General features: G+C 38.1%; 1 protein-coding gene across 2 annotated transcripts in view; it reads right to left on the reverse strand.

The window, feature by feature from the left end:
• The window catches only part of TBC1D5 (TBC1 domain family member 5), a 273,887-nt gene that overhangs the window by 123,545 nt on the left and 134,455 nt on the right, over nucleotides 1-15,887 (reverse strand). For both annotated transcript variants that reach the window (XM_058657229.1, XM_058657228.1), the window contains exon 12: nucleotides 12,672-12,844. In XM_058657229.1, the coding sequence (XP_058513212.1) occupies nucleotides 12,672-12,844 (173 nt within the window). The remainder of the gene's footprint in view (nucleotides 1-12,671; nucleotides 12,845-15,887) is intronic.

Below are 15,887 nucleotides of genomic sequence, written 5' to 3' on the forward strand. Positions count from 1 at the left end.
GATCTGAACAAGATGATCAATCAACTTGACCTACCTGACATTTACAGAACATTCCACTCAACAACAGCAGAACATTTTTCTCATGTACACGTGGAAAAGCCACCAAGATAGAACATATTTAGAGCTAAAAAATAAACTTCAACAGAGGCAAAAAGGAAGGACAGAAGGGAGGGAGACAGGAAGGGAAAGGGAGGGGAAGGGCAGGAAAGACATGGAGAGGGGAAGGAGAGGAAAAAGAAAGAAAAAGAAATCACAGAGGATTCTTGTATTATAAGGAAATTAAACTAGCAGTACCTAATGAGCAGATCAATGGATAAAGAAATGATGTAATATTTAGAACTGAAGTGACATACTTGTAAATATCTCATGGCTTAAAGAGTTGACAGAAAGATTTTAAACAGCTGTTTAAGGGAAATGAAGAGCCAACATTTTCAGGATGTAGCTAAAGCAGTGTTTAGGGATAAACTTAGAGACTTAGAAACATGTATATTAGCAGCAGGCATTAAAGCACTGTGAAGACACCATTTGTGCCACCTGCCTCCTGTACTGGAGTACTGGGGTTGTGCCCTGTCCCTAATTCCAGCTTCCTGCGTGTGCACAGACACTTGGGAGGCTGCACATGGCAGCCCAGGTCATCAGATCCTTGCTACTTTCATGAGCTCCTACCTCGTGGTTTTGGCCTGCTTCAACCTTAGCCGGTCAGGCATTCTGAAAGTGTGAACCATCAGATGCAAGAGCTGTGTCTCTCTCTTGCAAACAAGTTTGCAAAAAAAAAATTATTAAAAAGAAGGAACATCTGAAGTCACTCATCTGGACTTGACCTTACCTTGGAAGAGAAGAGCAAACTAAACGCAAGGTAAGCAGAAGGAAAGCAATAGTAACAGTAAGAACTGGAAGAAAAGAAGCTGAAAAGAAAGAGAGCAAGAGATTAATACAATTCTTTTTATGAAGACAGAATCTGACCACCTCTTTATTTAAGTGAACTCAAACTCAACCTTTGCCTATACCATATGCCATGATACGCTTACACAGCAGAATGCCAAACTTGCAACTGTTACTGAAGGCCTATACTTCTGTGATCATATGGAAAAAACATAGTGGGCTAGAAAAAGAGAGGGGGTAAAGGGGACAATGGAATCCCTATATCTACAAAAGTATATCGTGGACAATAAGAATAACAACAAAATACAGAAAAATGAACTCAAAATGCATTACTGACCTAATTATAATATGAAAGCACAAAAAAATTGGATAGAATGCTAAAGGTTTGAGCAAAGTTATGTGACATGACATCAAAAAATACTTTCCAGATAACAAAGAGTTTGTAAATTGAATTTCACCAATATGAATAATATTTGTATAGGGCTGGGGTTGCGGTAAAGTGGCTAAGGCCTCCGCTTGCAACACTGACATTCCATATTGGCGCTCTATTTCAAACCCAGCCTTCTGCTAGTGTGCCTGGGAAAGCAACCGAGAATGGCTCAAGTTCATGGGCACTTGCACTCATGTGAAGAAGCTCCATGCTTCTGGCTTTGGCCTGGCCCAGTCTTGGCCATTCTGGACATTCGGGGAATGAGTCAGCAGCCTGAAAAGCCTTCCCTTCTGTCTTCCTCTCTCTGTGTAACTCAGACTGTCAAATAGATAAATAAATCTTTAAAAAAATCTGCTCTATGGAATACACTTAAGAGAAATAGTTTTGAAATGCATAAATGGGTTTGCTGGGATGTGCATTTTTCATTAACTTTTTAAAGATCCCCTTGTATAGTTTATTGAAGTAGGAAAACATAGTATGTGGTATTTTAACAACTTACTTACTTAGTGGGCAGAGAGAAAAACAGGACCTCTCATTGCTGTGTCACACACACAATGACAGGCTTGCAGCTGGGTCAAAGCCAAGCCCTTGGGACTCAGTCCAGGTCATCTGTATAACTTGAAGAGAATCAAATGTTGAGCCACCTACACTGCCTCCCAGGAACCACAAAATCAACAGGGACCTTGAGTCAGGGGCCAAACCAGGTATCAAAACCAGGTCCTCCATTAGGGGACAAGGCATCTTGAGGAGTGTTTCAACTGCTAGGCTACCCACCTGCTGCAGTCCTTACTATGTCATTTTTAAACCTGATCTTTTTTTTTCCATTATAACTGTGTCACAATCATCCTTCTATGTGATTATGCAGCCTTTCAAATATATAAATTAAATCCATTTTCAGTGGATTTAGTTTTTTCAATTATTTCTTCTATTGTTGGAACTACATTAGCTTCACTTCTTGTCATAAACATCTCACACACGGACCTTTGTTCCACAGATTAAGATATGAAATGTTGATAAGCGGAATCATGTATCAAAGATCTCAATTTTGGTTTCTCACTCACATTCCCAACTAACTCCCCAATAAACTATTTCAGCAATGAATATAATTTTCTTCAATCTTTATTAATCTAAATCAAAATTATATGTTATTTGTTTTTTGAAATACATTTAGAGTTGAAAGGTTTTCTTTATACTTATTGGTCATTATTAGTTTTTTCATATCTTTATGGATTAGTCTCTCAAACTATTTCTAAGAGTTCTCTCTGTAGAGAGAAAATAACGTATTTATTTTGTACATTTTCTCTATACATGTTGATTTTCTTTGAATCATTTTGTCTATGTTCTGAATTTTACTGGATTGGAATTTTGGGGAAGTAAAATTTTAAATTTACCCTGTTAGAATGTCTTTCTCCGATATTTTCAGGAACTCCACGGTTTTTGGAACAGAGCTGATCTATTCCTATATATTTTTCACTAATTGTTTTTCTATTTTTTTTGCTTAATTTCCACCAAACTGTAAATTTTCTATCACACTATATTTTTAATAACTACTTCATCTAAATGGTTTGTGATTCTTGCTTTCTTTTTCCTTTCTTTTCATAGAGCCACATATCAAAAATAATAATGGAATATGTGTCATGCTGCAGGTTCCATTAGGAAAGCATCTGATAGATGTATCAATGAACAGTCTTGGCTATTGCAATGATTCGGGGTTCTCAATCAGCACATTGAATCTCTCTCTCCATCTCTTCCTCCCTCCCTCCCTCCTTCCCTATAATTCTGGTTTTTAAATAAAAAAATAAATCTTTAAAAACACTGAAAGTTTAAGGCAGACAGAAACAGATGGAGAGAGAGGAAAAAAATCTTCCATCTATGGTCCACTCTCCAAATGCCTGCAACAGGTAAGGCTGGACCAGACCAGACTGAAGTCAACAGTCAGGAACTCCAGCTGATCTCCCTGGTGGGTTACAGAGGTCTATGCTCTTGGTCTTCACTTGCTCCCTGTCATGGTGTGCACTACCAGGGAGTTAGATGAGAAGCAGAACAGGGACTTGAACTCAGGCACTTCAATATGGTATGCTGGCGTTCCAAAGGGGTGTCTTAACAGCAGGCCCGTAGTGTCCATACTCTTGAGTGTTTTAGCAATACAGCAGGATACTTGTTCCTTCCAATGCTTTCTTTGGAAGTACATTTTCTTGATATTATCACTCTGGTATCAAATCAGCAACTCTGAATTTATTTTAGCTGTGTCTGTTAAGTAACACAGAGTTGGATGTGGCTCATAAGGTTAGTCAGTGGAGAATCTAAATGTTTCACCAGGTTAGCTTAAGGCATTTACATTCTGTAACTATTGTGTAATAGTTTTGTCATCATCTTTTACATTTCCTTCGTAAGCATTCTTTTCACTTGTTTTTATTATTACTCTTCAGTGAATCTCATTAGGAGCCAAGCATTTTGCATAAAGTACATAAAAATGAACAACAATGAACTTTTATTGAATGCTTACAATGTGTGAGGTATTATACTCTGATTTTTCTCATTTACCCTCACAATACTATGGCATAGGTACTATTTTACCAAGGATTTTTAAAAAATTACCTTAATTCAGAAATAGCAATGAAATGGTGTATTTGATCTCCTCTAAGTGTGCTGATAAATTATACAAATTCTATACTTCCCTCTTAATTAGGACAAGGTAGATCTAAGGAATAAATAAATGCTTTAAATGACTGCTGCTCTTCAAAGTACTAGTGACAGTTGCATTCAGCTCTAGAGACCGCATCATTTCGCAGGGACAGCGTTTTACAGCTGTCCTCTTAGATGTGTTTTCCCTTTGGTTGGCTGAATCTTTAGCTTTTATTCACACTCACTGGGAAATGCATAATTTTCCTTCGGGAGGCGTGTGGATGGCACCTTTACTAAGTTTGTGGATGTGTGACTTGGTGCCACTCATCTTCCCTATCCTGTGTCCATGCTAAGACAAACTTTGGCACGATTTATTTCTTTCACTTAAACAATTAACTCTTCCTTTTGGTAGGTCAAATATAAAATTAAAGTCGAAAATTCCCATGATCATCAATAGCTGCCCCTCTTTATTTTTTATCTGGCAGGCTGACCCAAATAAGGTCAGTGTTGGACTCAGATCTAGCATTTAAACCTAGAAGCGATGGCTGAGTATTTTAGCCATCCTGCTGCTGGCTGACATATCCTCATGTGGAAGACTTTGAGCTTTTCTATTTCTGATTGTTGTCAGGGTTTTCCAGGGTCCTTGAGCTTCTATATCTTCTTTTTCTCTTAAAAGATTTTATTTATTTTTACTGGAAAGACAGATGAGATTTAAGGAAAGGAGAAACAGAAAGATCTTCCATCTGCTACTTCACTTCCCAAATGGCTGACAGAACCAGAACTGAGCCAATTGGAAGTTAGGGGGCCTCCTCTGGGTCTCCCATGTGGGGGCCGGATCCCAAGCACCTGCTTTCTCAGGGCATAATCAGGGAGCTGGGTGGCATATGGAGCTGCCAGGACAGGAACTGGCACCTCTACAGGAGCCTGGCACTTGCAAGCTGAGGATTTAGCCATGGAACCATTGCATCTGGCCCTACATCTTCTTTATAAGGATATTTTCTGATCATTCATGAGATGTTTCCAATTCCCCACCTTTAGAAGCTTGATTTGTGATGCTGAACTTGGTTTGTGGTCCAATGTGATGCACAGTAACTTTTGCTGCCTTAGTTTTTTTTCTTTTTAACAAGCTAACAGTCTTCGTAAAATTACATTGTAGGTTATTGGCTAGAGCACTTAAATTATCACTTGGGATGTTGCAACTCACACTGGAATGCCTGGTTTGAATCCCAGCTCCTCGCCTGGACTGGGAACACCTCAAAATTTCTTTGGGGATTCCCCTGAACAAAATGGAGGAATCAAAACATTAACCAAGAAAAGATAGAAGATGGAGTAGATCAATCAACCACCTCAGCTATATGTTTGCAGCGAAAAACTGGACAAGGGGAAACTCTAAGACGGACTATGTCAATCAGTGGACTCTGCACCAGTCTCATCGTAGCTGGATTGTTGCTGATCTCATTGATCGAGGTGACGCTCTGCTGGCTCTGCCCTCAAACCTGAGAGGGCCTCCCTAAGAGGCCGTTGAACTTGACTGGACAAGTGGGATGCTGGACTCTGTATGGTGTGAGCTTTTAATTAGGGAGTCTCGGTGGAACTTGGGCTGTGGTTATGCATCAAGGTGGGGGGACTCACCATGGGGGAGGGGTTTGGGGTGAAGGGGGGAGAATCCCAGTACCTATGAAATTGTGTCATGTAATACACTGTAATTAATGAATAAATGAATAGAAAAAAAGATGAAAAAAAAAAGGAAAAAAGGGGGGGAAGCAAGCAAATATAGACAGTATTTCTAACAAAAGACACTTTTTTATTATCTTATTCTATAATCTTTCCTAATTATTTTTAAACTGCTTTATATATATGTATAAACTTTATATATATATGTATATATATATAAACTGCTTTATATATATATATATGTACATATATATATAAAGCAGAGAAACATAGCATGCGAATTCCCTGCTTTACTCTCCTTCAGATGAATCCCAGCTCCTCTAACACCAATCAAGTTTCCTGCGTAATCTATGAAGGTAGCAGGTGATGGCTCTGGTCTTTGGTCTCTGTCATCTGAGTAAGACATTACTGGGAGTTTTGGGCTGCTGGCGGGCATTGGGTGAGTGATTCAGTACATGGGAGAACTCTGGGTCTGCTTCTCTACTTTTCAAACAAAATGAAAGTAATTTTTAAAAAAATGTTTAAAAATTAGAATGAATGTATGTTTAATATTTCAGTCTAGCTTAGCTTTTTGGTAGCTGTTTGACACAACCAAGCTATTGTAAGCTTTCATTTCTGGATTTGCAAAATGGAGACAATAGCAATGCCTATCACAATGTGTTTTAAAGACCAACATGAAAATTTATGGAAAGCCTTCAGTAAGATGCTTAGTGCTGGGCTTTGTGTGAGGCTCAATTGGCTAAAATTCTCCCCTTAAAAGCCCTGGGATCCCAAATAGGTGCTAGTTTGTGTCCCAGCTGCTCCACTTCCCATCCAGCTCCCTGCTTGTGGCCTGGGAAAACAGTGGAGGATGGCCCAAGTTCTTGGGAAGACCTGGAAGAAGCTCTTGTCTCCTGGCTTCAGATCAGCTCAGCTCAAGCGGTTGCAGCCACTGGGGAGAGTGATAGCAGATAGAACTTTCTGTCTGTCTCTTTTCTCCGTAAATCTGCCTCTGCTATAAAGATGAATAAACCATTAAGAAAAAAAATGATGCTTAATGCCAATAACAAATACTCCATGAATATTTGCAAATATGAGCCATGATCTCAAATATTTCATTAAGGCAAAAACTCAAGTTTTTAAATGTGTATCATAATTTAATTCTCACCCACTAGAATTTAGATCATAAATAACTGACAGAATATTTTGGACTGAAAGTCCTGATTTAAGTAAGATTACATTGTGTGAATAAATGAATATCACTTGGCTTACTGAAACTCTGGTAGTGCTTCCAGTTCAGTAAACGTTCTGTCTTCCCCCTCAGTTATGACTGGACCTAACAATGTTTAGACAAACTTTTTCCATAGTGAACCCTATTTGAAAGCCTGTTGGGAGTCTGGATTTATCCTTGAAAATTAGAAAATCTGAGTCCAACAGGTCTCACAGGTGTGGTGGTTTGTGCTGTTTTGCCTGCCAAAGGCAAGAGCTGAAGACAGGGAGAAATGTCTGCTTTGTATTTGTGGCTTGAACCATGGCAGTCGAATCAGAATTTCCTGTATCTAAAATGTTCTTATTTATTGAAAAGCATTTTAGTGTGCTTAATGTATATCAAGAAAGAGTATTTAATTTAATAAACATGCCTCACATTTAAGGAAGATCTTCAAAGTCAGAAACTTTAAAACCATGGCCAGATAGAGTAATAAATTAAGCTTCACTTTTAAATCTTTCACTACCTCAGACTAAGCCGTAATTCAGAATTGTCTATAAAGAGTTATTTAGAAATACATTGGATTAGGGCCTACTGCGTGTCTGCATCCACTAACAGTGCTTTCGCCAGCTCCTGTGACGCACCACGCCAGAGGAGATACACCAATTAAGAAATGTTTTATTTTTCTTAATTATGTGATCACAAGAATGAAAAGCAAAATTACAGCTCAGGAAAAGAAGTTCAGCTTTTTCAGAAGTAGAAATTCTAGAATATTCCATGGTAAATGAAAACAAGGCTTATTAACTTTCAGTCCTCATAGTTTACCAGTTATGCTTATCATGTAAAAACAAAGCAGAAGGCGTACAACACTCAGGAGCTGTCTAGGACTCTCCTCACTTGTGATAGAATTTTTAACGTGAATAATTATACTGACTCCTGATGGTTCAGAGTGACACTTTCTAATCATGTTTATATTTACATGTAAGGTTAAAGAAAAACTTAATATTCACATACAATTAAAAGATAATATATCAGGACTAGTGTATGTGATATAAATACACTTTAAATTTTATCACAACATTTAGCAGATTATTTATCAATAACTAAGAATCTCAATTAACTTCCTCATAAACTACAGAGCAAAGTAACTGCTAGTCCAGAAAATAGAAAGTAGACATGGAAGATGTATAATAAGCATTTGGGGGATACAGAATTCATCCCGTGAGTGTCACAAAGAGCTCGTAATTCAGGAGTGCCAAAGCCCAAGTGTGTGATGAGGGTCTTTCCTCAAAAGTGACATTAATTGCACATCCCACAGATGCTTATTATGCACTCTATTTATATCAAAGCACAAAATATCGTCTAAATGCACAGATTCAATATATTTGAAGGTATTAATAAAACAGTTAATCTAGTAAATATGTTTAACTTAAATTTCAATTTTATTCTCTTTGTAAAAGTATAGCATAATAATATTAAGTGCAAAGAATATTGAATTTCTGTTTGATCTTTTGTAATGAAGATTGGACAATATGGAAGTGACTAGTCATAGGAACATAACAAATATTTTAGATGCTTCTGCACAAAATTCTTCAAGTGATGAAAACACAGGACATTCTTGTCATGCATAAAATGAAAACACCACAGACATAACTCTGCAAACTGAAAATAACTTATTCAAACTCTTGTTTTGGAAATTGGTTATTGTGCATCAAGAGCTTCTATTATAAAACCTATTTAAAAAAAACCCAAATACCAATCAATAATTGCTAAGCAAAATACAATCCAGGAATGTTTATTATATTGAACCAAAGCATGCAGAGTTTCATTCTAAAAGCAGCAAGAGAAATTTTTGCAAAAATTTAAAACCCCAGTGCAAGCTACTTTTACCATGTATTATTTTATACTGTCACATGTTAAACATATACTTGCAGGTTAATTTCAACCTAACAAAACTGATTCAACATTTGCTAACAATAGCAAAAACAAATGCAAAAAATTAAAATTATCTAGGAGATAATGTACTTTATATACAACATGTACAATATGTGGTAAGTTATGCACTTTATAGCATTCAGGATTTTATGAGTATTTATTCTTGTATTTCAAGGTAAATAATTATCAATTTACCAATAATTAGGACAAGTTAATTTGGAATAATGTTATCCAATGTCAGCGCAATTAATATTTTGTCAATAACCATTGATCCTAATTTTAAATAATTTTGCTAGCCAAATGTAGTGCATATGTTTATACACAGCACATCTTCCACCTCAGGAGACTTGAAAACAAATTCATGATTGGGTTTAAGAATGGAGTAACTAACACTGTTATTCTAAAAGACAACTATAATGCCACTAGAAAACAAATTTAGATAATTTCTTAAGTATTGCAGGTTAACTAAAATTAGAAACCGGAACTCACTATTGGATATACATCAGCCTAGTTTCTAGGACCTTACCCCAAATACTTAATTTATTTCTCATTTTATTCAAGTCAGTGATAATGGTTAACATTTTACCATCAGCTTATACATTATTGATATTTTCCTGATACAATTTTCTAATTTTGTTGAAAAACCTAATTTGCAAGAAAATACTTATTTTGGTCTAAGCCACCACTTGCAACACAGCACACCGTGTGGGCACCAATTTACGCCCCTGCTGCTCCATTTCTGAAACCATCCCTTGCTGGATGGGAAGTGGAACAGCCTGGGACTCATGCCAGTGCCCACACAGAATCCAGGCGCATGCAAGGTGAGGATTTAGCCTGTTGGCTATCATGCTGGGTCCAGTCATCTTAATCTTAACATCTTCATTGGTAGGGCAAAAGTCACCTCAAGAGCATTTTTATGAACTTAAAACTTTATCATTTCATATTTTCCCCACTGATGATAATATACTCAAACCAGAGACTACATTTCAAGTATTAATTTTGACTCTAAAATTAACAACTTCTTCCAACAAGGAGTGGCATTAGCAATTAGACCAATAATACCTCTACAATATAGAAAACAGCAAAATATTCCAATAATTTCTACGAGATACAAAGCTACACTAAGTGTTAAGTTTGAAGATACACAGTTACTGTGCCAAGTTGCTGTGGTAATTTCTAGAAGTTCATTCTCAACTTCTACACCATCTCTTTAGAAATGATGGCTGTTACAAGATCCTAAATATGTAGAAGCCCATATGCTTCAGTGAAGAAAACACACAAAGTCAAAGAGCTGAAATAGTTCATGAATCAGACAGCTATGGTATCTAATTAAACAACGGTAACGACAGACAATGATAATAAAGGTATTTCCAAATAGGTGCTACATGTTTACTATGTAGAAAACACTACATTTTTGTATACTGTGACTTAATTCTCAAAGTCAATTTATAGACACATTTTAAATTTCCATTCCACAAACAAAAAACAAAGGTTCAAAGTGGTCTGTCCATGTCAAAGTCTGTGTCTCTATATTATTCTTTGATCTCAGAATTTCTAACAGTTATCAATAAGAAACATACAGATGGAATAACATAGCATAGGGTAGCACACAGGGCCATAAGAAAATTCAATCAAATGAACTTCCACGCACCCCATAAAAGAAATAAAATTCTGCTAAAGCAAGGAACGGGTTAAGTAAAATCCTTCCATTAAAAAGTGAGATAGAGACCAAAGTGAAACACTGAGTTACCTCTTCCTCAAAGTTTAATAATACATAATTCTGGTGAGCAAAGCATAAACGGGAGCGCCAGCATGTGGCACACTGGGTAAGCCGTCACCACCAGCGCTGGCATCCTGCATAGGCCTGAGTTCCAGTTGCAGCTGCTTCACTTCTAAGCCGTTCCCTACTAACGCACCAGAGAAAGGATCAGAACATAGCCTAACTCCTTGGGCTCCTGCTCCCCTTGAAGTAGACCCACGGGCAGTCCCTGGCTCCTGACTCTGACCTGGTCCAACCAGGGGTTTTAACCATGTGGGAGTGAACCAGTGAATGCAAGATGTCTCTCTTTCTCTTTTTATCTCTGCCTCAATCTCCCCGTAATTTTTCCTTCCAGAAAAAATTATGTCATGGATCATGGAATATTACTGGGAAGCAATTGGTCAAGATGACAAGAAACTCTATGAATTATTATAAGGAAGAGAAAATGGAAGGAAACTAACACCTGAAAAGAAACAAGAACATCCTGGTTATGAATGATTCTACACAAGCCCGTGTCAAGGCCATTGCAGCATAAATTTCCAGTTCAGGAAAAGAGGCAAAATACTGTAAAGCATTTCAAAGAAGTGAAAATATCATCTGAATCAAATTTTTCCCAGTATTTAAAACCAATTTTTAGATGTTAGTATACAATTTTTCAGAGTATAAATAGACTTTTGGATCTGAATATAATTAAGCCTCAGTGTGTATAATGTAGAGGAAGATAGAATTTAATTCCTAACCTTGTTACAAGCTATATTAAAATAACTTTTTATGTCTACCATCATACACATATTAGACTTCTAAGTACAAACAGCCATTCATTCATAAACTATAGTGCTACCCAATTCCCATGTCAAATGCTACCTTCTCATTTGCAGTGGGAAGGATGGTACTGTTTTCAATGATGAGGTCAATCTTAAGTCATAGGAATGAAAACAAACAGCACTAACACAGGAAGGCAGACTTCTTTAATCAGAGTTCAGGGCTTCCAGAGCAGAAAAATAATGGAGGTTATTATAAATTAAAGACTATGCATAAGGTGAGAACATAAATAAAACACTCCTTGATTATTTTGTCTGGGTTAAATAAACAGCCCCATGATGGTCTGAAACTTTTGACTCGTTTGGGATTCTCTGCATTTCAGACAATGAATTCGTAACTTGGTGAGCATCTGCAATGCATAACTTCACAGTACCTTCTGAGGCGCACATTTCTCCCTAACGCAGACTCAGGGGGTGCAGAAAATATCGACCAAGAAAATGCTCTGTGCTGGATGTGAATATTTTGCTATTTAAATTTAAAGGACTCTGATTTCTCTAGCATTACACAGTTTATTCATATTAATTAAAGCTATGACTTTTCTAATTTTTCTACACAATTTATAGCCACTAAAACTTGTACAGCACTCCTCACATATCTAAGGAGTGCTATAGTATGTATTACAGGAAAATGAGTGACTTTGATGTGATCAGTACATGCGTGCTTTTATTGAACATCACACTGCACCCTGTGGATATGCTCATTAATGAAATACGTTGTCAATTACTGAAGAATAGCAAATATAAGCAACCTGAGATGATTCTGACGTACTGACTACATGTACTGAATTATCACACTGTTCCCCATAAATACATGTATCAAAATGTTTAAAATAAAAGAAGTTAAGCAGCTGGAAAAAAAATCAAGTTCACTGAGAGGGACATGATTCTTACCAAGAGAAATCCACATGAATCTCTTCTAGGACTGCTTGGATTGGAGGCTGGCGCTGCATAGCCTCTCTCCCCGTGCAGTGTTGCACTGTTGAGACTGTTTGGCTTAAAGATCTGCCGGCATCATTTTGAGGTTCTTACTGATCTTTTTTTTTTTAACAGAAGCTTGCATTTTTTTTCAAACAGGACCCTGCAAATTATGTAGCCAATCCTGTCTGCATCTGATTTGTGAATTCATTGTTTAATATGTGTAAAATTGGTTTAGGCATTAGTTTCAACTATAACAAAGGTATAATAAATACCCAGTTATTATTATAACAGGCTTAAAGCACGGTACATAGGACCATAACACACATGTAAAACAAAGTGGAGCTGAAATAGAACCAGTTCCCACTTTTAGGTATCTCAGACATGTAAAAGCTTTTTAAAATCATAATTAGATATAGTTAAATTTGAGACTTTAACACTTACAAGCCATATATCTGTGGTGCAATCTCCAGTCTGTTCAAGTGCATGTAGAGTTCAATATCATGCTTCTTCAGGAGATGATCCTGGATTTGGTTGACTTTAGTAACAATTGCAATTGTTGGCCCTAGATCCTGTGGTCTAGCAAAGGGAATAGGAGTCATCAACGTTTCTTTCCCCTAAAACAAGCAAAAATAAAATATGTATTATTTCCATATGAGATTAACAAATATATGTACATAATGAAAGCTGAAACAAGAACAAAAACCTTCTCACGGCCAATGCTTTAAATGTACAATCATGTGCTAACATCTAATGATGGTGCTCATAAGGATACAGTCAGAAACTGTTCTAAAAGATCTTTCATTGTGTATCCCCTTGACTCATTTCCTCTCGTCAAAACAACTTTTTTCCCCTTTCAAGGTTTATTTTTCATTTATTTAGAAGTCAGAGTTAAAGAGTTGCTTCATGACTGCCAATGGCCAGGGCTGGACCAGTACCAAGCCAGGAGTCAGCAGCATCTTTTGGGTTTTCAACATGGGTGCAGGGCCCCAAACATTTGGGACATCCTTCCCTGCTTTTCCCAGGCACATCAGCATGGAGCTGGACAGAGGTGAAACATCTGGGACTCAAACTGGCACCCATATGGCTTTGCCCCACTATGCCACAATGCCAATCTGTGGCACTATGTTTCTTACGAGGTAATTCTGGCTGAGGTAGTGGGGCCACTACAGTCTGTCCCCAGTCAGTTTAGTTGACCATCTGTAGCATACAACGGGTACCTTGATAGAAATCTACTGCTTGGGGCATACATTTCAACATTAAAAACAGTACATGAAAACTTCTCTAATCTGAGCTAAAAAAAGATTTAAAAAGTTAGAGGAAACGAGACTTTGAAGCAAAGATGTTATCTAAACATCCTTTTCAATTACATAGCCAAGAAAAAAGATTTTAAAAGTGTCTAAACCAAAAAGTATAGGTGACTTAAAAAAAAACACAACACATTGGATCAACTTCTCTTCCTGTTCTCCTTTGTCCACATAAAGAGATCTCTCAGCAACTCATTCTAATGCTTGCAGGTAAACTCCAACATCCATACAACCTCCCCAAGTCCAGTGATTTTTTTCTAACATTGTGTCTTCTCTTTCTTTGACATTCAGTGCTCAGGTTCAACCTTTCCCATGACGGCATGACAGCATCTCTGCCGTGGCGTTTGGTCTACCGCTCATTCTCAGTTAGTCTCTCTACCTCGTATTCTTCTAATTTTCAAATTCTGCTTTTTCATGTAGTTCTGGTATTAGCTGCACTTTATAATCATACTTACATGCTATCCCCAAGTGATCTCACACACTGCTTCTACCAATACTAGTGTTCCCAGCATGTATTCTTAGCCTAGAACTCTTGAATGCCTCCAATAAATTCAAACATTGGCAAGGAACCCTGGACTGCCAGAAGCTCTCTAATTCTGTAGTCCTACAACCGAACTTCATCATCTTCTGCTCAGAAACATGTTCTTCCCTTCACTTCCGCCCACCTCAGGCCTCCTGGAATTTTGCTTATTTTGGCTCCTTGGTGCCACTTTTATCTGTCCTTTTTCCTGCTGCCCAATTGTCACAATATGACTTGAGGCCTAATAATTTCTTTCCTGTTCACTGCTCTAGGTGCCTCTAAATTTATGATCTATTTAACCTGCCAAAGCACAAAAGGTGAGTTATTTAAAATAGAAAGTAGATGAGGCCAGAACGTGGCACAGGCAGTAAGGCCTTCAAATGCAATGCCAGAATCCCACATGGGCACCAGTTCGCATCTCAGCCGCTCCACTTCCCATCCAGCTAATGGCCTGGGAAAGGAGCGCAAGGTGACCCAAGTGTGTGAGCGCCTGCATGCATGTGGGAGACCTGGATGGAGTTTTTGGCTCTAGGTTCATTCTGGCTCAACCTGGCTGTTGCAGCCAATTGGGAAATGAACTAGCAGGTGGAAAAAATTCTCTCTCTATATATATATATACTTCTGGCTTCCAAGTAAATAAAATAAATCTTTGAAAAATAGAAAACAGGGCCCAGTGCGATAGCGTAGTGGTTGGGCACCTGCTCTAATCCAGGCGGTCCTGCTTCCCATCTAGCTCCCTGCTTGTGGCCTGGGAAAGCAGTTGAGGATGGCCCAAAACCTTGGAATCCTGCACCCATGTGGGAAACCCAGAAGAGCTCCTGGTTCCTGGTTTCAGATTGGCTCAGCTCCAGTCGTTGCGGCCGCTTGGGGAGTGAACCATTGGACGTTAGATCAGATCTTCCTCTCTGTCTCTCCTTCTCTCGGTATATCTGCCTTTCCAATAAAAATAAATAAATTTTAAATAAAAAGAAAGAAAAACAGAAAACACAGTACAGAAAATTCCCTTGGTAAGCTTTTTGTTAGTGTTTCATCATTTCCACTCAAGAAAAGCACATGAATACCTTAGGCCCCTGAGGCCTTTTGCTATCTGGTCAGCCCCTCCTGAAGTCTGCTTCCAGGGCCTGAGCTGCCCCTCTCCCAGCTGAAACATCACCTTCTCAGTGTTTTCACTAAGGAACTCAAATGCACACCTAACTCTTGTGCTGCAGCGCTGCTGTTACTTCTCTAACTTCCTCTCTCTCCCTTTACTTCTTGTCTCTCCTACTAACCTCTGAGATCTCTCCAAGGAATGCCATGTTTTTATCGGTGGAACAGCTCTGACAACAATGATAAAGAAGACAAAGTACTGTAGAAAAGACTAAACAGAACATCCCAGAACTCCACATCAGACCACCTGCTAATCGGCATGGAGGATACCCAGTGGGGACTGGAAGGAAATGTAGGTAGAAGGGAAGACTTGCTGGAAGATTCTGTCCAGAGTCGTTTCAAATCTGCTTTGTGTTCCCTACACCGGGCTCTTGTATCTTTATCCAAAGGTTATAAGACCTTATTAATTTTTATAATTCAATTCATTTGTGTTAATTTGGATAGACAATAGAAAATGACCCTCTAAAGAGGTTGCTCATGGCTAATTTTAGAATCTGAAATACGAAATATTACAAAAATCTCCAACTAGTTGAGCACTGATATGATGCCACAGTAGGAAATTGTACACCTGCCTTTGTGACTGCTCATGCTAAGAATGCCAGGCACACTGAAGCAACTGTGTACCATTACCCTTGGCTGTCTGTATAAGGTGGGTCCGGAAGAAAAGTGAATGTTGTGTTTCTACTT

The sequence above is a fragment of the Ochotona princeps genome, chromosome 30 (assembly GCF_030435755.1).
Source record: "Ochotona princeps isolate mOchPri1 chromosome 30, mOchPri1.hap1, whole genome shotgun sequence".
In the NCBI taxonomy this organism is placed as follows: domain Eukaryota; kingdom Metazoa; phylum Chordata; class Mammalia; order Lagomorpha; family Ochotonidae; genus Ochotona; species Ochotona princeps.